Source organism: Oncorhynchus tshawytscha, linkage group LG25 (assembly GCF_018296145.1).
Source record: "Oncorhynchus tshawytscha isolate Ot180627B linkage group LG25, Otsh_v2.0, whole genome shotgun sequence".
NCBI classification, from domain to species: Eukaryota; Metazoa; Chordata; class Actinopteri; order Salmoniformes; family Salmonidae; genus Oncorhynchus; species Oncorhynchus tshawytscha.
In genome coordinates this window covers 4,499,536-4,524,091 of record NC_056453.1, presented here as the reverse complement: position 1 = coordinate 4,524,091, position 24,556 = coordinate 4,499,536, and the positions used below count along the sequence as shown (strand labels likewise).

Genomic DNA, 24,556 nt, shown 5'->3' with positions numbered 1-24,556 from the left:
ATGTACGATTGCTGCAATTCTTCACATTTTGCCATGGGGCAGAGAGAAAATGTTGCAGGGTTAATGTACAATTGCTGCAATTCATCACATTTTGCCATGGGGCAGAGAGAAAACAGTTTTAATGTACGATTGCTACAAATCTACACATTTAGCCACGGGCAGAGAGAAAATGTTGCAGTTTTAATGTACGATTGCTACAAATCTACACATTTAGCCACGGGGCAGAGAGAAAACTTTGCAGTTTTAATGTACGATTGCTGCAATTCTTCTCATTTTGCCATGGGGCAGAGAGAAAATGCTGCAGTTTTAATGTACGATTGCTGCAAATCTACACATTTAGCCACAGAGCAGAGAGAAAAAGTTGCAGTTTTAATGTACGATTGCTACAAATCTACACATTTTGCCATGGGGCAGAAAGAAAATGTTCCAGTTTTAATGTACGATTGCTACAAATCTACACATTTTGCCATGGGGCAGAGAGAAAATGTTGCGGTTTTAATGTACGATTGCTGCAATGCTTCACATTTTGCCATGGGGCAGAGAGAAAATGTTGCAGTTTTAATGTACGATTGCTACAAATCTACACATTTAGCCACGGGGCAGAGAGAAAATGTTGTAGTTTTAATTTAAGTTTGTTTCAAATCTACAAATTTTCCATGGGGCAGAGAGAAAATGTTGCAGTTTTAATGTACGTTTGCTACAAATCTACACATTTTGCCATGGGGAAGAGAGGAAATGTTGCAGTTTTAATGTACGATTGCTGCAATTCTTCACATTGAGCCATGGGCAGAGAGAAAATGTTGCAGTTTTAATGTACGATTGCTGCAATTCTTCACATTTTGCCATGGGGCAAAGAGAAAATGTTGCAGTTTTAATGTACGATTGCTACAAATATACACATTTAGCCACGGGGCAGAGAGAAAATGTTGCAGTTTTAATGTACGATTGCTACAAATCTACACATTTTGCCATGGGGAAGAGAGGAAATGTTGCAGTTTTAATGTACGATTGCTGCAATTCTTCACATTGAGCCATGGGCAGAGAGAAAATGCTGCAGTTTTAATGTACGATTGCTGCAAATCTACACATTTAGCCACAGAGCAGAGAGAAAAAGTTGCAGTTTTAATGTACGATTGCTACAAATCTACACATTTTGCCATGGGGCAGAAAGAAAATGTTGCAGTTTTAATGTACGATTGCTACATATATACACATTTTGCCATGGGGCAGAGAGAAAATGTTGCGGTTTTAATGTACGATTGCTGCAATGCTTCACATTTTGCCATGGGGCAGAGAGAAAAATGTTGCAGTTTTAATGTACGATTGCTACAAATCTACACATTTTGCCATGGGGCAGAGAGAAAATGTTGCAGTTTTAATGTACGATTGCTGCAATTCTTCACATTTTGCTATGGGGCAGAGAGAAAATGTTGCAGTTTTAATCTACGATTGCTACAAATCTACACATTTTGCCATGGGGCAGAGAGAAAACGTTGCAGTTTTAATGTACGATTGCTGCAATTCTACACATTTAGCCTCAGGGCAGAGAGAAAATGTTGCAGTTTTAAATGTACGATTGCTGCAATTCTTCACATTTTGCCATGGGGCAAAGAGAAAATGTTGCAGGGTTAATGTACAATTGCTGCAATTCATCACATTTTGCCATGGGGCAGAGAGAAAATGTTGAAGTTTTAATGTACGATTGCTACAAATCTACACATTTAGCCACGGGCAGAGAGAAAATGTTGCAGTTTTAATGTACGATTGCTACAAATCTACACATTTAGTCACGGGGAAGAGAGAAAATGTTGCAGTTTTAATGTACGATTGCTGCAATTCTTCTCATTTTGCCATGGGGCAGAGAGAAAATGTTGCAGTTTTAATGTACGATTGCTACAAATCTACACATTTTGCCACAGGGCAGAGAGAAAATGTTGCAGTTTTAATGTACAATTGCTACAAATCTTCACATTTTGCCATGGGGCAGAGAGAAAAAGTTGCAGTTTTAATGTACGATTGCTACAAATCTACACATTTTGCCATGGGGCAGAGAGAAAATGTTGCGGTTTTAATGTACGATTGCTGCAATTCTTCACATTTTGCTATGGGGCAGAGAGAAAATGTTGCAGTTTTAATGTACGATTGACACGAATCTACACATTTTGCCATGGGGCAGAGAGAAAATGTTGAAGTTTTAATGTACGATTGCTACAAATCTACACATTTAGCCACGGGCAGAGAGAAAATGTTGCAGTTTTAATGTACGATTGCTGCAAATCTACACATTTTGCCATGGGGCAGAGAGAAAATGTTGCAGGTTTTAATGTACAATTGCTGCAATTCTTCACATTTTGCCATGGGGCAGAGAGAAAATGTTGCAGTTTTAATGTACGATTGCTACAAATCTACACATTTTGCCATGGGGCAGAGAGAAAATGTTGCAGTTTTAATGTACGATTGCTGCAATTCTACACATTTAGCCTCAGGGCAGAGAAAATGTTGCAGTTTTAATGAACGATTGCTGCAATTCTTCACATTTTGCCATGGGGCAGAGAGAAAATGTTGCAGTTTTAATGTACAGATTGCTGCAAATCTCACATTTTGCCCACAGGCAGAGAGAAAATGTTGCAGTTTTAATGTACGATTGCTACAAATCTACACATTTTGCCATGGGGCAGAGAGAAAATGTTGCAGTTTTAATGTACGATTGCTACAAATCTACACATTTTGCCATGGGGCAGAGAGAAAATTTGCAGTTTTAATGTACGATTGCTGCAATTCTTCTCATTTTGCCATGGGGCAGAGAGAAAATATTGCAGTTTTAATGTACGATTGCTGCAAATCTACACATTTAGCCAGAGCAGAGAGAAAATGTTGCAGTTTTAATTAAGTTTGTTTCAAATCTACACATTTTCCATGGGGCAGAGAGAAAATGTTGCAGTTTTAATGTACGATTGCTACAAATCTACATATTTTGCCATGGGGCAGAGAGAAAATGTTGCGGTTTTAATGTACGATTGCTGCAATTCTTCACATTTTGCTATGGGGCAGAGAGAAAATGTTGCAGTTTTAATGTACGTTTGCTACAAATCTACACATTTAGCCATGGGGCAGAGAGAAGATTTAGTCATTTTATAACACATTTAATGCAATTCTACACAATTCTACACAGCTTATCTTAATATGATATCTGATTGATAGTGACTAACAAAACCAATGGGGTAAATCAACCATTAATACTACAAGCTGGCTGCTAGACTAACTTACCAATATCTTTTTTTTCCTGACATGGCTAATTGAGTGACAGCCAGTGACTGACATAACAAGAGAAAAACTGCTGATGCACAACCAAATTGTGAAATTGCTAAATGATACTATACTATTCTAACTCGCAACAGTAAATGGAGACATCGACTAACATTTTTTTTAAATTGATCAGTGGGCCTACATAAGGGACCTCCAGTTGCCCATCCTTGCATTAGGCCGCACACTAGTAGTCCAAATGGCATAAAGCAGGGATCATTCAGCCATGGGACAATTTTTTCTTGAGCGGATGGGGCCGGAACATAATTATAAATTATTGTTAAACTGCAAATTGATTGCAAGAAGCCCAAACAGATATAACATTTGACTAAAACATACTCATTTCAAACCTTGCGTGGAAATACTTTGTAACAGATTTCCTAAATTAAAATCACTTGGAGCTGATTTGCTGGTGTTTTTACAGTCATGTCCAACAAACATTTTTTAATGAATTGACTCAACTTCCATTGATGTGACTCTGACCTAACATGGGCACCGTGCTAGTGGTCAATGAAGTACTAACTCCCTTCTCTTCATAAGAGGTCGGACAACTAAAAATGACAAAACACACAGAAGAAGTGATATTGTTCAGAATTCATTTCATTTTTGTGTTATAAAATCCACGCCGTAACTTAATGTATTATCATGTCATCAGAATATTACCTGGCTTAACTGATAAACTCAAGTGTTTTGGAGTATGTGGTGCTCAAGATGGGAAAACAAAAAACTAAATTGGAACTGTGTGTGTTGAACAGTTCTTAATGAGAAATATTCTTCACAGCTGGCAGAAAGTTAAGCCAAACTGGCATAGACAGCAACGTATAGTACCTCTCAGTCATTGTAAGACAATCATAGAAGTGTAAATACCATATGTATTGATGTGGCCAAAGTTGAATAGAAAAGTAGTACAATGTTTAAACCTCCTACTACACCATTTTGTATCCCTGGGTTTATGATTTCTAAGTGACATCAGATGACAGTACATTGATAATGACCATATCAATGATATTACACTTTAGATACAACCAACACTTGAATTCTTTTCAACAAATGAACACAAAAATGATGCTTTTATTATTTTGCATTGAAAGAAATCTATATGTTTGCTATAGCTTAACTTCATTTCTTTCACGTCATTAAAAAGCTTTCCAGAAAACATCATAGTTCAGTTTCCCGTTCTGTTTATCAAACGGAATCTCGTACCAAAAGGTCAGTTTGTGGTTTACAATACAGTATTCCATTACTGTGGGGGGGGGTGACAATGACAGACTCAGTATTCCATTACTGTGGGGGAGGGGGGTTGACAATGACAGACTCAGTATTCCATTACTGTGGGGTTGACAATGACAGACTCAGTATTCCATTACTGTGGGGGGTTGACAATGACAGACTCAGTATTCCATTACTGTGGGGGGGGTTGACAATGACAGACTCAGTATTCCATTACTGTGGGGGGTTGACAATGACAGACTCAGTATTCCATTACTGTGGGGGGGGTTGACAATGACAGACTCAGTATTCCATTACTGTGGGGGGTTGACAATGACAGACTCAGTATTCCATCTGTTGCAAGAGGCCATCATCATCTTCTTTTGTAATGTAGAGTAAAGATGACGTAGTTGTCAAAGTTCATGTGTTCTTTACTGGTGTTGTTACTCGGGCATGGTTTAGTAGTGACTGTATAGTAGTTCCTGTTGTGCATTTCTTCCATCATATTCCTGTTGGGTAGACATTTACTACACCATTCATTTCAGGGTGTAACAGGGTCCTTATAATAATAATGATAATAACAACAATAATACAAAATGTAGAAATAATAATATAGCTTAATAATAGACATAGTTTCTCCAATGGTATGAAAGTGACATGTCTACAATAGCGATGGTGATCATCAAACATTGGGCCAAATATTATAATTCCAAGATCTTGTTCTGTGGTTTACTCTCATGCAGCACACTCAGAGGTATTTAATATGCTCTTTGAAACCTGACAGGGCAGTTACCAAATGTAGCACATCACCAGTGCAGCCATATGTTGGAGTTTTTAGTCTTCATTTATATTCTAGTAGCGTCTCAGTAGGGAAACAGTTGAACCCTGCTCACAAAAAGTGTCTGCCGGACCACATTAGTAAAATACTATATCATTATTCTACTTCACGCTTTTTCAGAAGAAGTACCATAATTACTGAAACTGGGTGTAAAACGTAAAGGAAAAACTCCCTCATAGTTCCTTGGTTGGGCAACCTATAAACTGACCCGTTGTTGACTACAGTTTTGCATGTTGTTTTCATATACTAATCCTGATCAAACTAAATGAAAGCCCTATGTAAATGTCTAATACAACAGATATAATCATATGTTCTATCAGAATTGACCATATTATTATTCATGTTATCATTATTTCCCCAAAAACATGCGCCTTTGTTTCTCATTACGGGAGTAACCAGAAGAACCAACCATCCCCACTCACTCAAGGCACCAGCTCTGAAAATGTATGCAGCTCTGCGAGGAGAGAGGGGTGCAGCAAAAGGAAATGTTGAGTGGATAACAAATCACACAGAGCAGCATGTTGGTGCAAGATCACCTCCATATACAAAAATACTACTTGCTGTGTGTAGTATTACAGTTACACATACATCTAATCTCAACAATCGCTCTTTCACTTGAATATGGTTGGCGTGTTCAGTTTGCTCTCAATTGCAACAACCATTTTCAGATTTTCTTGAGGTTAAGAAGTGAAGCGGAAGCTTTTTCAGGAGACAAAGTGGATTCTGTGCCACTTTAAGCGTCCTTTTAATGCCAATGTAACTCTCTCATTAGAATGACTAAAAGCCTGTCACGAGATATTTAAGAACAGACATCATACTAGGATTACCAAGATGACTAATGGGTGAATCGTATACCATATAGGTTCAACCTATATTTAAAAATGTAGCCTACTGTATCACTCTTTATAGCTATTGTTTGTTTTCAATTGGTTTCCACTGACCTCCATGACCCCGATATATGATTTATTTATTTACGTGAATGATACATGGCTAGACAATTGTACACATTATATCAAACTAAACAAAAATAATTGAAGACAGTTTAAATGCACAAAGCTTTAAATGGTATCAACACATGAAAGGTACACTGTAAAAAGGTGGTTTGTCCAACTGTCACACAACCAAATACTATTATCATTCATTTCTGTTACACTAAACCAAATATGGTGGTTGAACCCACCGACTGAATGCGATGGCAAAGACAGGCATTTAATCACCCTGTTGACGGCATTATGTAGCATCAAAATGGTCACCATGAGAAAGGAGTTCATAACAAATTCCCCACTTCTAGCAAATATCTTGCCACTGATCTGTTGTTTTACACTTTGTCAACATTTCCATTGCCCATACAATTCTTTGCATGATATTAGCTCACTGTTTAGTTATTTCACCTGCATTTGCTGATGGCACATGCAGGCACCTGAAGCTCTCATTTGAATAATCAAGTAGCCTGCTGGAATATATGGAATATACTCTCAAGACAAACCAGAACAGAATTGTCCAGTTATCACAGACAAAAGCTTGTCTAACAGAACACTGGGGGACCTCTCCTACGATTTTACAATATTCATGGAAGCCAAATTCATAGCATCACAATGAGTGTTGCAATTGAGCCCTTCTGATTTGGATGAGTAGCCAAACTCAAAACATATGTAGTGTATAATTCAACCTTCACAATCACCACCCCCTGATAATTCACAAAACAAACTTTTACAGCTCATACATCCTCCAAAATATCTCTGCATTGGAATCTGCAATGTTACATACTCAAATGAAAATATACTTATAGAATTTGTGAATTTTCACAGTAATTTGTACTGTACTGTACCCTTTGTCCTTCCATTTATGCCTACCTACGGCCTCATGGGAGACTATTGAGTTCATACCAGAGTGTCTTTCACAAGTGTTTTCTGTAAAAGAGAAATGACTAGAAATGTCTAGTCCTGTTATGTCTCATAACTCAAACTTCAATGTGGTACGTGCTGTGCATGTCTTGACAGACTGGCCAACAATGACTTAGGGAATTGAGCCACAGTACTTTCTTCTATGTGAATACAACTCATAGAAACGGCAAGAAACATTTGCTTTGGCACAGATTTACATTGTAGCGATGTTCGATATTTAACTCCATTGCCGTGACCGTTACTACAAACACAAGTGGCCCATTGTGGTAATCCTTGGCTCAGTACACTGTCGCTGACCAGCCTATGCGTTTGTGTATTGCGGTGTCAGTCTATCCTCTCTCTTGGTGTAATGTCAATGCACTATAGTGTCTAATCATTCAGTGCGTAAACCAGCCATCAATCCCCTCTCTGTCGTTCCCTTGCACTCTCTCTCTTTCCTCACTCTTTGTTCTCAAATTTGAGTCTCTTGAACGTTTTCCTTTGAGTTTCCCTTGAACAGAAGAGGTTCCATTTGTGGGTTCTGGTTCTGGCCCATGAAACCCTTGATCGATCCATGCAATCCCATGGGGGGCATGGGGAGGGACATTGGCAGAGGTGGGGAAACAGAAAGAGGGTTGGTGTTGGTGCCATTTCCAGACATGGTCTGGAAAGTGGCGGAGGGGATTGGAACCTGTGTACAGGAGATTGGGATATCCTGGCCTTGCTGGTTAAGTGGAGATAGATTGCTCTTGTTGCTTAGAGTACCGACTCCTGCCCCAGTCCCAATGCTCAGACCCATCACATTGTTGTTGAAATGATTGGCCTTGTAGTAATGGTTAAGATGCTCTGATCGCCCAATGTTGGGAAGGTTGACTATTTCCGGGTGATGCATCCTCAATGTTCCGTCTCCTCCGCACCCAGATTGCATGGTCGATCCCCCTGAGATGCCGCTCCCGGCCCCGGCACCAATCTCGTCTTCCACGTTGATGATCTCAATAGCGCGGGTGGGGCCATGGTGCTTGTGCAGCTGGTGCTGCTTCCTCAGCTTGTAGAAGACCACAAGCATCACGGCTGCCATGAAGGTGATGGCCACAAAGCAGCCAATGATGATCTTGGTGGTCTTCATCACGTCGTCCAGGCCAGTCATGTTTGTGACATCCATTATTGACACTGTGACTGTATTTTCAGTGTTTCTGGTGGCACGCGGAGAGAAAGAGTGGAGAGAAGAGCGAGATGGAGATATGGTGAATCCAGCCCTGCCTTTACCCAGTACCCCTCCTGAAAAAGTGGGACCCAGGTAATCTGGTGGTACGTAGGTTTCGTTGATGTACTGCCTCCCAGCATCTTCACCATTGTTTGTTTCCACGGTTTCAACAGTGACGGTGGTGAAGAAGCTGTAGGGGTTGCTGGAGTCGGAGGAGGACACGTTGAGCACTGCAGTCGCCGTGGTGTTGCCTGCGGAGTTGGTCACCATGCAGGTGTATTGGCCCGTGTCCTGCACAGTAACGTTGGTGAAATTCAGGGTTCCGTCATGAAGGACTGAGATCCTGACGCGGTACGATCCATGGGTCATGAGGGTGCCATTTGGGGTGAGCCAGTTGACAGACGTCATGGAGGTGCCAGTGCGACACTTCAGCTCCGCGGCCATACCCTCTGTGACATTAAGGTCGGTGGGTGGCTCTACGATGACAGGAGCGTAGCATGTGAAGTGGCTCTGGTCCAGCTCACCGATGTAGCGGCCCTTCAGGACTGGGGGCGCGTGGCAACGGGCACAGCATGTGGTGTTACTGGGCACTGTCTCCTTGAGCCACCAACTGAGCCACAGGACATCGCAGTTGCACACCCAGGGGTTGTGGTTGAGGTGCACCCGCTCCAACTGGTGCAGCGGGGTGAAGAGGTCGTGGGGCAGTGAATGCAGAGAGTTGTGGGACAGGTTGAGCTCCTCCAGGTTCTTCAGGTCGTCGAAGGCATTGCGCTCAATGACCGTCACCTTGGAGTGCATGAGCCACAGCTTGCGCAGTGACACCAGGCCCTGGAAGGAGCCCGGCCTGACGATCCCCAGTTGGTTTCCTGACAGCTCCAGCTCCTCCAGTCTGACCAAGGGTGTGAGGTTGGGGATGTCCTTCAGGCCGCACATGCCCAGGTTCAGGAAGCGCAAGTTGACCAGGCCCTCAAAGGCGGCCTCAGAGATGTAGTCCAGCTTTCTGAGTTCGCCCAGGTCGAGCCGGCGCAGGGAGGGAACGCGGTGAAAGGCGTACGCTGGCAGTGTCTCGATGGGGTTGTTCCGTAGCCAGAGCTCCCGCAGCTTGCTGAGGTACTCAAAGGCCTGCGATGGTACCAGCGTGAGGCGATTGTCAAAGAGCTCAAGGGTGTTGAGGTTTGGCAGGCCATTGAACGCGCCCACCTCAATCTGTCGGATGTGATTCTTGGAGAGCTGCAGTATTTCCAAATGCCGCAGGTGCTTGAACGTGTCTGACTTTATCACCTGTTGAGAGATATAAAAACATGCTGGTACATTGTAGCCATATGAAACCTCTCTGCCGTAAAGCATACTTTGTTCATATGCGTACATGTATGAATTGTGGGTAAATGTAATGAAAGAAAGGCATATTTACCTGAATCGTGTTCTCTTGTAAGTTGAGGTATCTTGTGTTCACAGAAATACTGTCCGGTACGTCCTCTAAACTTTTCCTTGTACAGATGACGCGGCTTGCCTGATTGGAGCAGCTACAGGGGTTGGGACATGGGGGTACGGCCTCTGTCAGCTGAAGTCCATGGTGGTGAAGCCACAGCAAAAGCTGGACCAACCAGAGGAGGGAGGAGGGGGTGGAGGGGCTGGTCATCATGACAACATGCATGGAAAATTGGTCATGACCCACCCTTAGTTCTAATATGTTGATAAATCACCTCTGATACAAGACAATTAAGCGGTTCTCTTGATGTTCATTTTACCAGTACATTCTATTCTTCTCTTTCAAGTCGTTTTAAAACCATGAAGAACTGTTAGAAATTAAATGGTCTCTTGATTTATCATTTATATTTCCTCACTTGACTTTGTTCATGTCAGTTTAAAAATAGAATGCCGTCTATTTTTCAGCATATTTTTTTAGAGAATTAATAATTGTCCCATGACAATTATTCCAATAAAAAAAGGAGATGTTTGGTGAATCGGCTCTTGAAAGGGGTGTCTCTATGGATTGTAGATGCTCCTCACTGTAGGAGGGAGAGAGAGCGAAAAAGAAAGAAAGAAAGAAAGGGGATCAGACAACTGAACAAGGCATAAGTACTGACACATTAGTTCTGTAACTGTAGAAGCACTGTGAAATATTTAATCATGTGGTATGCAATTGCAAGATTGATGGTCAATAGATAAAATGCATTGAAAGCATGTAAACTTTAAGGTTTACACTAGAGCATTGGTTCTCACAAATTAGGCTCTAGAGCCTACTAGTGAGTCACCTATTATTTAATTCATAGGTCGAGGTAAAAATGTTGGTCGAGGCTTGATACTTTTTCAAAAGGTGGATCACAAAATTCTAAAGAGCTCACTTGAAAGCTAAGGTGTGTCACAACTCAAAGCACCACAGGCCTAGAGCAAAATAAATATTGGTCATGAAATAAATGTAGCGTTTGATTCATTACTCAATGATGAGAGTAAAAGAAACACCTTTGGTATTTATGAGCACAATCATACACACGGTAATGTGCGTGGAGAAAAGGTATTTGCAGAGATAAATAGACTTGATCACATACCAACATCACTTTAAAAGACAATAACAAGCAAGTACTGTACTGTCAGTTTGAAATGATATTTAATGAAGTATAACCCATTTTTAAAATCAATGTTACACAACTAATGCTACATGAGGGAACCAGCTAAAAGTTTCCCCACGTCCAATAAATGGTGACCTAGCCCTATTGTTCTGAAAGACAGATATTCATTGAATCACAATCGGTTGTACTGATTACTAAGAACTGGGGGGTCTGCTTCGTGGTACTGAGGGGCAGGGGCGGAACTTCGGTTTTAGATGTGGGGAGGGACATAATATACAGTGCCTTCGGAAGGTTTTCAGACCCCTCAACTTTTTCCACAATATGTTACATTACAGGCTAATTCTAAAATGGATTAAATCAAAACATTTCCTCAGCAATCTACACACACTACCCATAACGACAAAGCGAAAACAGGTTTTTAGACATTTTTGCAGATATATTACAAATATAAAACTGTAATACCTTATTTACATAAGTATTCAGACCCTTTGCTATGAGACTCAAAATTGAGCTCAGGTGCATCCTGTTTCCATTGATCATCCTTGAGATGTTTCTACAATTTATTTGGAGTCCACCTGAGGAAAGTTCAACTGATTGGACATGATTTGGAAAGGCACGCACCTGTCTACATAAGGTCCCACAGTTGACAGTGCATGCCAGAGCAAAAACCAAGCCATGAGGTCGAAGGAATTGTCCGTAGAGCTCAGATACAGGATTGTGTCGAGGCACAGATCTGGGGAAGGGCACCAAAACATTTCTGCAGCATTGAAGGTCCCCAAGAACACTGTGTCCTCCATGAATAAGTTTATATATGGTGCGTTCAGAAAGTATTCAGACCCCTTGAATTTTTCCACATTTTGTTACGTTACAGCCTTATCCTAAAATGGATTAAATTGTTTTTTCCCCCGATCAATACCACACAATACCCCATAATGACAAATCGCAAACATTTTTTAAACATTTTTTGCAAATTTATTAAAATAAAGTAATGAAATATCACATTTACATAAGTATTCAGACCCTTTACTCAGTACTTTGTTTAAGCACATTTGGCAGTGATTGCAGCCTCGAGTCTTAATGTGTATGACGTTACAAGCTTGGCACACCTGTCCTTGGACATTTTCTCCCATTCTTCTCTGCAGATTCTCTCAAGCTCTGTCAGGTTGGATGGGGAGCGTCGCTGAACAGCTATTTTCAGGTCTCTTCAGAGATGTTCGATCGGGTTCAAGTCCGGGCTCTGGCTGGGCAACTCAAGGACATTCAGAGACTTGTCCCGAAGCCACTCCTGCATTGTCTTGGCTATGTACTTAGGGTCATTGTCCTGTTGGAAGGTGAACCTTCACCCCAGTATGATGTTCACAGCACTCTAGAGCAAGTTTTCATCAAGGATCTCTCTGTACTTTTCTCCGTTCATCTTTCCCTCAATCCTGACCAGTCTCCCAGTCCCTGTCACTGAAAAACATCCCAACAGGATGCTAACACCATCATGCTTCACCGTAGGGATGTTGCAAGGTTTCCTCCAGATGTGACCCTTGGCATTCAGGCCAAAGAATACAATCTTGGTTTCATCAGACCAGATAATTTTGTTTCTCATGGTCTGAGAGTCTTTAGGTGCCTTTTGGAAAACTCCAAGCGGGCTTTGATGTGCCTTTTACTGAGGAGTAGCTTCCGCCTGGCCATGCTACTGTAAAGGCCTGATTGGTGGAGTGCTGCAGAGATGGTTGTCCTTCTGGAAGGTTCTCTCATCTCCACAGAGGAACTCTAGAGCTCTGTCTGAGTGACCATCGGATTCTTGGTCACCTCCCTGACCAACTTCTTCCATTTAAGAATGATGGAGGCCACTCTGTTTTTGAGATGTTTCTACAATTTGTTTGGAGTCCACCTGTGGTAAATTCAACTGATTGGACATGATTTGGAAAGGCACGCACCTGTCTGTATAAGGTCCCACAGTTGACAGTGCATGCCAGAGCAAAAACCAAGCCATGAGGTCGAAGGAATTGTCCGTAGAGCTCAGATACAGGATTGTGTCGAGGCACAGATCTGGGGAAGGGCACCAAATGCTGCAGAAATGTTTTGGTACCCTTCCCCAGATCTGTGCTATCGACACAATCCTGTCTCGGACTTCTACAGACAATTCCTTCGACCTAATGGCTTGGTTTTTACTCTGACATGCACTATTAATTGTGGGACCTTATATAGACAGGTGTGTGCCTTTACAAATCACGTCCATTGAATTGAATGTACCACAGGTGGACTCCATTGAAATCATCTCAAGGATGAATGGAAACAAGATGCATCTGAGCTCAATTTCAATTCTCACAGCAAAGGGTCTGAATATTTATGTAAATAAGGTATTTCTGTTTGAAACATTTCTAAAAACCTGTTTTCGCTTTGTCATTATGGGGTATTGTGTCTCGATTGATGGGGAATTTATTTGATTTGATCAATTTTAGAATAAGGCTGTAACGTAACAAAATTTGGAAAACGTCAAAGGGTCTGAAAACATTCCTGTACCTGTACATACATCTATATTTGTTTATCCAGTAGAATAAACACTCCTCACAGCCTACCTGACCACTCGGAGGCATCCATCCGCATGGTCCAAAACCACAACGTTGCCTCGTTTTGTATCACATTCCAACTATAAAACTGGTGGGGGGCGCATGTCCCCAGTGAAAGTTGCTGAGGTGTACTGCCACACCAAAGTGTAACTCAGTTATCTGCACCTCTCCTGACTGGTCTGCATCTACACCTCTCCTCCTGACTGGTCTGCATCTACACCTCTCCTGACTGGTCTGCATCTACACCTCTCCTGACTGGTCTGCATCTACACCTCTCCTGACTGGTCTGCATCTACACCTCTCCTGACTGGTCTGCATCTACACCTCTCCTGACTGGTCTGCATCTGCTCCTCTCCTGTCTGGTCTGCACCTCTCCTGACTGGTCTGTATCTACACCTCTCCTGACTGGTCTGCATCTGCACCTCTCCTGACTGGTCTGCATCCTCCAATAGGCCTATAGGGTTAGACTGGGGTGCAAGATCCTGAATTAAACGTGAGGGACCCCCTAGTATTGCTTCTACACTCCCCTCATATGTATTTAGGAATTTTTAATTTGGCTCTATACTCTAGCATTTTGGATTTGAGATCAAATGTTTAATATGAGACAACAATAAGGAATGCCACCCCTTATTTGAGGGTATTCTCATGCACATGATCTGTTTTACCATTTAGAAAGGAAAGCACTTCATGTAACTAGTCTAGTATTTGGTCCATATTCCTTGCACACATTGTATCTACATCAAGCTTGTGACTCTAAAAACTGGTTGGGAGCATTTGAAATTTGATTAGGTTGTGTTTTGCCCGATAGTAACTGAACGGTGAGTGATGACTGGAGTAATGTTATTTCTAAGTGAGTAGATTAGATGTTTCTGAACACTTCCAGATTAATCCTGATAATGCTATGATTAAGAAAAATCATGAATGAATCATGAATAATGATGAGCGAGATGCTGTTCAGAGGCTACAACAAAAGATGCTTATCTCTCACCGTTACCAATAACAGGGAGGTTAACATGTTTGGGGGGATATGATCTTTGTGATTATCCATAATAATATAAAATGGCACATTATTTACCATTCAGTTCCTATTAGGCAAAACCTAATTCAAAACAGAAACAAACCACAAATGCATCCAACAAGTTTGTAGAGTCACAAGCTTAATGTAGTCATTGTGTGCAAGGAATTTGGGAACAAATACTAAACAGTTGACTACTAATACACTATAAGTCAATGTCCAAATACTTATAACTTCTTCAAATGGGGGGACTAGATACATAAATCGCTTTCATTTCAAAACAGCAAAACAGATATGTATTAAAATACCCTAAGATTATTAATGTGACATTCTGTACCGTCGGCTAATATGAAACATTCTATTTCAAATCTAAAATGCTGGAGTAAAGAGCCAAATGAAACATTTACCCTCACTATCCAAATACATATGGAGGGGAGTGTAGTATCATTTCAGTAGTCCATTACACAGTGAACAGGTTTTTCTGTTAAGCAACTCAGCCCTGCACCTCTAGTGTGATACCATCAGGCTACTCAGGATGTACACATACTGCATTTTTTTAATGTAGACACAAACAAGTCATTTATAGGTTATTGATGTGTACCATTTAACTATATGATTTCTACCTGGTCATTTCTTCCACATAGAATACAGTGCTTCCACAATTTTGATTTAACCTTTATTTTTTAACGTAGGAAAGTCAGTTAATTAAGAACAAATTCTTATTTATAATGACGGCCTTCCCCGGCCAAACCCTAACCCAGACGACGCTGGGCCAATTGTGCGCAGGAATTTGGGTAGTAAAATAGCTAACATGGTCATCTTAGCATATATACAAACATGGGAATCCCATTCCATCCTCCTCCACACAAACTACCCTGTACTGTCCCTTTAAGACCGACAAAGATGGAGACCTTCAATAAAATAATGTATGTAGGTCAAGGCCCTGCTGTTCAAACAAAAGTTACTTTAGCTCAACTTATTGATATATCCATTCATCTCATACTTCTCTGGTGAATAGTCAGATTTGAACCCAGGTTTATAGTTAGCCCAAAACATCCTCTCTCCTATGCAGTGCCATGAATTCATGTGGTCCTAGAAACCTGGTTGCTATGGCACCGGACTCACACACCATCTTGTGTTTTACTGCCCAGTGCACTATCCTATTCCACTCTAGCACTGTGCAGTTAGCAGTTTGCTAGCAGATGTACTTCAGTCGTTTTCAACAAATCAGTGTCTCTCTTTTTGCTCAATTAACACGTAAGCCACAAGCTTTTAAGGTTCCGTAGGCTACTACATGGTCGAGTGACTGCATGTCAACAGCCCACACACTTGCTCAGTAGTCATAGTATATTTCCTTCTCTGACAAAGGGTTCATTAAGAAAGTCCTTTACAAGTGTTCAAAGAATTCACCCAAACCAATCTGAAGTACTGGGCTGGTGGATTACAGCTCAGTAATAGTAATAATTATTGAGTAGCCTCAGTGAGTCCAATATATTTTTAGAACAAACGTAACATATATACAGGGGAAAGAAAGAAACCGTCAATTGCACATACATCAACATGTCACAGTATCTGGTTCAGTGATGATCCCTCAAAACGTATGCATTGCACATGAAGGCCGACCCTTGCCTTTCACAATAACAGGAAACAAACTCTTCATGAATCCTAATCGGCATACAGTATAGGCAGCAGATTAGGTAAACATCAATCGCTTTTCAAATATTTCTTGTCTTAGCAGCCATTAAGAATATGCTAATTATAGGTCTACAGAAATGTTCTTTACCCACCCTCACACCAGCCAGTGGCGACCTGTCATTCAGGGCAGGTGGGGCAGAGGCCCACCTGTTTTGAGCACTACATTTCTAGAAAATAAAAAATAAAACGTTCTGGGTGCTTGCCTGTATTGCATGTTATTTAGGCATTAATACATGTCACATATCAGTTTGCAAACAATGTAAAACAAATAAAATACCAGTCAAAAGTTTGGAAACACCTACTCATTCCGGGATTTCTTTATTTAGACTATTTTGTACATTGTAGAATAATAGTGAAGACATCAAAACTATGAAATAACACATATGGAATCATGTAGTAAGCAAAAAAAGTGTTAAACAAATCAAAATATATTTTATATTTGAGATTATTCAAAGTAGCCACCCTTTGCCTTGATGACAGCTTTGCAACTTCTGGCATGCTCTCAACCAGGTTCATGAGGTAGTCACCGGGAATGCATTTCAATTAACAGGTGTGCCTTGTTAAAAGTTCATTTGTGGAATTTCTTTCCTTCTTAATGTGTATGAGCCAGGAAGGAGTGGCAAACAGAAGATAGCCCTATTTGGTAAAAGACCAAGTCCATATTATGGCATGAACAGCTCAAATAAGCAAAGAGACACAACTGTCCATATTTACTCTAAGACATGAAGGTCAGTCAACGCAGAAAATGTCAAGAACTTTGAAGGTTTCTTCAAGTGCAGTCACAAAAACCATAAAGCGCTATGATGAAACTGGCTCTGATGAGGATCGCCACAGGAAAGGAAGACCCAGAGTTACCTCTGCTGCAGATGATAAGTTCATTAGAGTTACCAGCCTCAGAAATTGCAGGCCAAATAAATCCGTTACAGAGTTCAAGTAACAGACACATCTCAACATCAACTGTCCAGAGGAGACTCCGTAAATCAGGCCTTCGTGGATGACTTGCTGCAAAGAAGCCACTTCTAAAGGACACCAATAAGAAGAAGAGACTTGCTTGGGCCAAGAAACACAAGCAATGGACATTAGACTGGGGAATTATGTCTTTCAGTCTGTTTTGAGATTTTTGTCCAAATTTGAGATTTTTGGTTCCAACTGCAGTGTCCTAGTGAGACGCAGAGTAGGTGAACGGATGATCTCTGCATGTGTGGTACACACTGTGACGCATAGAGGAGGAGATGTGATGGTGTGGGGGGTGCTTTGCTCGTGAAACTGTCTGTGATTTATTTAGAATTCAAGGCACACAGCATTCTGCAGCGATTCGCCATCGCATCTGGTTTGCACTTAGTTGGACTATCATTTGCTTTTCAACAATACAATGACCTAACACACCCTCCAGGCTGTGTAAGGGCTATTTGACCAAGAAGGAGAGTTATTGAATGATGCATCAGATGACCTGGCCTCCACAATCACTCAACCTCAACCCAATTGAGATGGTTTGGATGATTTGGACTGCAGAGTGAAGGAAAAGCAGCCAACAAGTGCTCAGCATATGTTGGAATTCCTTCAAGACTGTTGGAAAAGCATTCCAGGTGAAGCTGGTTGAGAGAATGCCAAGAGTGTGCAATGCTGTCATCAAGGCAAAGGGTGGCTGCAAAGGGTGGCTGCTATGAAGAATCTAAAATCTAAAATATATTTTGATTTGTTTAACACTTTTTTGGTTACTACATAATTCCATGTGTTATTTCATAGTTATGACGTCTTCACTATTACACTACAATGTAGGAAATAGTAAAAATAAAGAAAAACTCTTGAATGAGTAGGTGTGCCCAAACGTCTGACTGGTACTGTATATCAATGACTTAATAAAGCTGCATACAAGCATGGTCTCTTTTTTTGTTTTCTTGGGTAACGCAACTCCAAAATGCAGGTGTTTCAGCCTAGCTCAGTGCTTTCTAAGGTGATGGGGCAAGCCAGCAGAAAATACGGAGCGTTCCGCCGTGATTGGCTCAGTGTTCCGTCACTCATAGGGACACTACGTCACCGCCAAGTTTAAGGGTGGACCTTGAAAATTATAGCCCCTTGAGTGCTGCCATAGAGTTACATTAGAAGTGCAAATCACGTTATATCTACAGTAGCTTTGATTGGACTGATCATGTCAACATTATACTTTCAAAATCTTACCTAGCGGTCATCATCATGACTCAAGTCAACAATCTATTGGCAAATCCTTTTTAATCCTTGTCATATGAAGAGAAATAATGAAGATAAATTATAGATACAACGTATTGGTGCTCATTGGCCATTGGACATAAACATTACTCAACAAGTTGGAAATCGCAAATTCAACAATCAGTGGTTTGGAAGGAATCAGTGGCTAACTGCAAGCATTGCAAAGCAATCATTAGCCTGCTATTCAGTGGAGTGGCTGTGTGGTCCCAAGTCTAAGATTAAGGGTCTCTTTTCCTAGTTGAAAATAATAGACATTCAACATTGACCATGCTGTCAATGAAGCATGATATGTGCTGCACTCAAAACAACTGTTAACTCGGAAATGCAAAATCTGACTTTAGTGAGTTCAAGACAATTGGGAAGTTGGGAAAAATGAGCTACGACTGGGAAAATACGTTTTGAACTTTCATTGAACTCAGAACTTGGGACTCTTTCTAGAGCTACGACCTGAAGAGCACTGACGTCATCATGATTCAACCTTTTTTTCCCAAGTTCCCAGTTGTCTTGAAAGCACCATAAATCCAGAGAATGACAGACTTTGATGACAAAGTTTTATGACAACATTTACCCACGAAGGACCGCCGCACATCCTTCCTGTTCAAGTGAGCACAGCACAACCAAGGTGAGTCCAAAAATGTATTGTATGCTGCTTCATAAATGATGTAATATGCCAGGGAGATATGTATACTGTAGCTAATAAAGTAATACTAAGTGTATGTTGTGTAGTAAGCTGTTAGTAGCCCATGTGCCCCCCCCCCTCATAATTTGGTCTATTTTCAGCCCCTTAATTTCACCTACTGTTCTGACTTGGTGGTGCACATGTAGCCTATAACCTGTTTTTGAGAAATGTAATCATCAAATATTGCAAGAGCTTTCATTGTCTGCTTATATGCCCACTTTATTTATCCTACAGTTCTGACTTGGTGTACAGGGAGAACACTGTAAGAACAGCCCATTTTCTGAATTCTATCACCGTCGGTCTTAGCTCGCTCATTAATGTCTTAATCAAAATTATGGATTGCCTCTTATCCGCTCGTCGTCACCCTTATGCCATAGTTTGTACATCTTAATTGTCAGTAGAAACCACATTAGTTTAAGCAAGTCAGCCATATCAGCTATGTTTTTTTAAAGGCAGTAAATGAGGCTGAGTAAACTGTTTCGCTGCCAGACAAGGCTCCGCTGATAGCCAGGTGTAGCAGTGGTATAGTGTAATTAATGTATTGTTAACATTGTTAATGTTGTGTTGTGTAGTGGCTTAGGTGGCATGCATCCCACATGTTCTTTTCCCCCTACCAAGAGTTACATTCGAAAATCACCACTGAAACCAGCACACACACACACCAAAGTACAGTTTCAATCCATGATCCTCCACTATAATTGCAACAATTGAGACAAATTATTATTGTGTCAATGTGCATAACATAGCCTCCAGGTCTTTGCAACAGAGAGTAGAATTGGAGAAGGGGAATATATTCAATGTGTGTGGTGTCCGCTCACAATCTAAGTGGGGCCTACACTACAGGATGATGCCTCTGAGACAATGGGCCTGTCCATAATTGTGAAAATGTCCCATTTTATCGTGCCGATCTTGTTCAGGAAATTTCCATTTTCATTATATAAAAACTTTATGTTGGGCTTTACAAGACGACAGAGAGACAAACCAAAACAAGTTAATTAGCCAGACCCATGGCTTGATAAGGGAAAGATTGCTCTTCACTAAGGGCTCGATTCAATCCGTATTGCGGAAGAGCCGTGGTTTAGAGTGATTTAAATGTAAAGGTATTTTCCGATTGAGCCGATATATGCAGTGTTTACCGTGAATGCAGTCTCTGTGACAAAGGGGGAACATTGCCTTAAATGTTTACTGCTCTATCTTCAGCGATATGGACTGAATCGAGCCCTAAGACTCATTCCAAGGCCATCAAAAACATCTAACAGATCACATATTGTTGTCCATAGATGTATCCCTTTTTTTGAGGACACTTTCATACACTCTGTGCACTGTCGATGGTACAATGGTGCAATTCTATAGTGCATATTCTCTTATTAGGGTCAATTGGTTACATATCAGTGGAGGCTCCTCAGAGGAGGAAGGGGATGACCATCCCCCCTCAGTGAATTTCATTACAATACACATTTTAAAAGTTATGCTTTTTAGATAAAACTATACTTAATACAATCATGTCACCAAATAATTGATTAAAACACACGATTTTGCAAAGAAGGTCTACAGTAGCCTCAACAGCACTCTGTTGGGTAGCACCATGGTGTAGCTGGAGGACAGCTCAGGGTACATTGACTTCAATACACAAACTAGGAGGCTCATGGTTCTCAACCCCTTCCATAGACTTACACAGTAATTATGACAACTTCCAGAGGATGTCCTCCAAACTTTCAGAGCTCTCACAGTATGAACTGACATGTTGTCCACCCAATCAAATGATAGCTAGCACTGCAGTGCATAACATGTGGGGAGTAGTTGACTCAAAGAGAGAGAAAGACAGTAGTTGAATAGTTTTGAACAAATTAATTTCTCCCACACTTAAGGAGAAAGAGTGTCATTTTTTTCCACTTTCAGTTTCACTTACTTAGCTAGCAATTGCAGCTATCTAGTTTAGCCTACTGAAACACCCTACTCAAACAAAGGGATGCTATGTTAGCTAGCTAGCTATGACTTTCCAACACAACACATGGAACTCTTCCAAGTTAAGGTATACTTTTGGTTTGACTAATGTATTGCCACCGGGGCCCACCAGTGTAACTGCTTACTGACTGTACACTGTAACATTACTGCATGATTGTAGCGGGTTTACTAACACATTAGTTCTATTAGCTATGATGACTATGACGTCACTTTAGCTAATATGTGACAACGATGTAGGCTGTATGTAGCGGTTTGGCTTGGAAGGGTTTTTTCACCGGGTCACATACAGCTGATGTGTAGTGCATTGAACTCCACATGGGGGTGAGGAGGAGATCGCATAGATGCGAGAAGGAATACAACATGACTGCAATGAAAGTGAACTGTGTTTACTCGTGATCAGAGGTGTATTCATTCCGCCGATTCTGCTGAAAAACATTCTCTATATGGTGGCACCCATGTACTACTACACACAATCAGTCGTGGGAGAAGAAAGCATTCAATCGTGAAGAAACAAATGATCTGCAACCTGCTGACCAAATGTTTAACAAACACATGATTATTGTGTAATCACTATATTCTACCAATGCATTATTCTTTGGATCTGGTCACATGTTGAGGTGATTATTGTGGGGTGACACTTTACATAAATAGCCTTTGGTTATAATTTACTTCAAAAGCCTGCAACTATTATGTGCATTATTATGCAGTTATAATGCATTGTATAATGTATAATGTAGATGATTATAATAGTCTTATATTAATCATGACTAAATAACAGCCATTTTGGGTCAGTTGAAATGTTGATACATAACAGAGACATAGGCCTAATATAGCCTGTTATACAGCTTATTATGAGACAGTATAAAGGTTAATAGCCTATATGGGTATAACAAGTTATAAAGCATTACACAAGCAGTCTTTAAGTGTTAGCATTTGTGGCTTTGAATATTCTTAGGCTAAAGGCTACCTGAGCATTAAGAGAGATCCTGTATACCAGGCTCAATTAGGCCTAATATTTACAGCTGGTCTGAGGTTAACACAAAGCCACACAGGTGCAGCAGGCTAACATCATCTCCTGTAACTATGACAACACTAAATGGATTCGGAGTTGTTGAAGGTGGGAATCCGGTCAGGATGAGACTATTTAAACAATAGTTGAAATCAGTGTTTTATGGGGGAAATTATGTTACGGTTAAAATGGTGGCTTATACTTCATTTGCAGGGGATTTTTTAAAATCTTAATTTGGTCATTTTACAGCATAAAATGGAGAGTCTAAATCATTGGAATAAAAAGTCGAATTAGATCATTCCCATATCATTCAAATGAAAAATTGTTGTAATCTATCCTCAGTGTATGACCAAAGCACAATAAACCCTGGTGACTATAAATTATCATATAATTCCAATAATGCAGCTAGCCTCGCGCTACGGCGCACCTTTGGAACGCAATTGAAATTAGAATAGGCCTAATTCTGCATTACAAAATGGCTTGCATCGACTCTCCTTGACTAAACTAAACAAATGCAACAAAAATAATGTTTTTTAACATTAGGCAGGTATGTTACAAAATAATCTGATGTATGATTCCAGCACCTTTTCTATTTGAAATTATCTTAAGAATGGCTTACAACACATTAGCTTTGATTTCCAACATTTAAAATTGTAACCCGATGGTTTCCCCCGATATTCATTTATACTAAGCAATTTGAGCAAATAAAACGGTAATGTCTCCACCTGATATACGCAGAATCATACCAAAATAACAAATAGGTTGACTACGACGGCCATTTCACCTACGTCCAATAGACTCATACCTTTCTGTTTCAATTTCTGGGGTCGACGTTCTCTCTCCTTTCGTTCCCTCTCTTCTCGTCAGTTCCCCAACCCCTTAACTATCCCTCTTTTTCTCTTCTCTAAATTGATTAGCTCTCTTCCACGGATGTTAGCTCGGCTCTCTTGTATTCCGCAGCACCAACGCAACGAAGGGACTTCATACACCGATAGCACGTTCAACATAAGCAGAACCCACAAACTACACGAACAGGGTGCAGAAACGTATACATTAACATAGTTAAATCGTTAGTCAGTTCAAATAAGAACGAAATCCGTAATGGATGCATCCAAGCATCTTCTCATCCTTGGAGACGCGCGCAGGCAGCAAACGAGACGGCGCCCGTTTGGCATAGTATTTTCGCACTCCAGCATAAGCGACAGTTTACGCACATTCCGTTGGTCTGCAGCTGAATGCCACGAAGTCAGCGTAGACCACAACATGGACCACAGAAGACCAACCAACCATTGATTATGAACGGCCATGATCAAGAAACCCATTGTAAATAACAATTTGTTCTTAACTGACTTGCATAGTTAAATGAAGGTTAATATATATATATATATATATATATATATATATATATATATATATATATATATATATATATATATATATATATATATTCCAAGACATTTGTTCTTAACTGACTTGCTTAGTTAAATGAAGGTTAATATATATATATATTGGCTGTGATGCACTAATGTCATTATGGTCTGTAATGCCGGGTGAGTGGGCTATACTCAGGTCCAGTGGATTTGAGGGAACCTAGATACATCTATGGCCGGCCACGAACTGTAGTCACAGAGTGTAAAGTGTTTGATGTGACTAAGCACTCTATTGATCGATTCATTGATTGATTCTGCACATTTCAGGAAAAGTTGCACCGGATTTCTCTGCAGTGTGGTGGTCTTCAGATCAGGATATTGCTGGTTCACAATTGCATCTCACAGTTAGTGAGCATATTGCCACTGGGCCTTTTGGCAAAGAATGCTATTTCACTGCCCCCTGGACATTTTCAGTTGTACTATTGTGGCATAAACCTTACATATCAGACCAATCAAAATTGGTTTAATGCAGTATGAAAGTTTCCTAGACATACAACACATTGTCTTTTCAATTAGGGTTTTAAAGTTTGGTACTTTGTCTAAGGTTGTGGCATCATGGCATACGGCTTATTATGACAGATGGACAACAAATCGATTAAAAAAAACATGGACCATCTGAAAAGACATAACAGCAAATGGTTTTATGGGGACATAGCAGCCTTGGACAGCAATTATGTATATCGGGATGCCATGTGTGGCATGTGGTCCCATTAGTCTGTTCTTTGTCCTGTCTTTCTCATACTTTGGCTCCTAATCTAAAAGTAATGGAGTTACTTAGTGACACTACTCCACCTTGTGTATACTCTGCTCCTTGACTGTTGTTATGCCCCTTCACATCACTCAACTTCAGCAACCGGTTGTAAAATGCACTGGATCCTGTCACTCTGTTTCCATGCATACCATTAAGACGTGTGTTGAATTATAAAACACAATACTATAGCTATTCTCAGCAATAAACTGCATGTGGAA

General features: G+C 40.6%; 1 protein-coding gene across 1 annotated transcript; it reads right to left on the bottom strand.

Moving 5' to 3' along the window:
• Positions 1-6,298: 6,298 nt before the first annotated feature.
• LOC112224083 (leucine-rich repeat-containing protein 4B) lies at positions 6,299-23,335 on the bottom strand. The gene is made up of 3 exons (XM_024387379.2): positions 22,963-23,335; positions 9,849-10,446; positions 6,299-9,718 (listed from the first exon to the last, which is right to left on the bottom strand). Exons 2-3 carry the CDS (start codon positions 10,089-10,091, stop codon positions 7,706-7,708), a joined length of 2,256 nt encoding a protein of 751 aa, XP_024243147.1. The 5' UTR covers positions 10,092-10,446; positions 22,963-23,335; the 3' UTR covers positions 6,299-7,705.
• Between the last annotated feature and the right edge of the window lie 1,221 nt (positions 23,336-24,556).

Coding starts and splice junctions, on each gene's coding strand:
- LOC112224083 (XM_024387379.2), bottom strand. CDS start 10,091: ATGCATGTTGTCATGATGACCAGCCCCTCCACCCCCTCCTCCCTCCTC. Junction 9,719..9,848: donor TACAAGAGAACACGATTCAG/GTAAATATGCCT, acceptor ATCTCTCAACAG/GTGATAAAGTCAGACACGTT.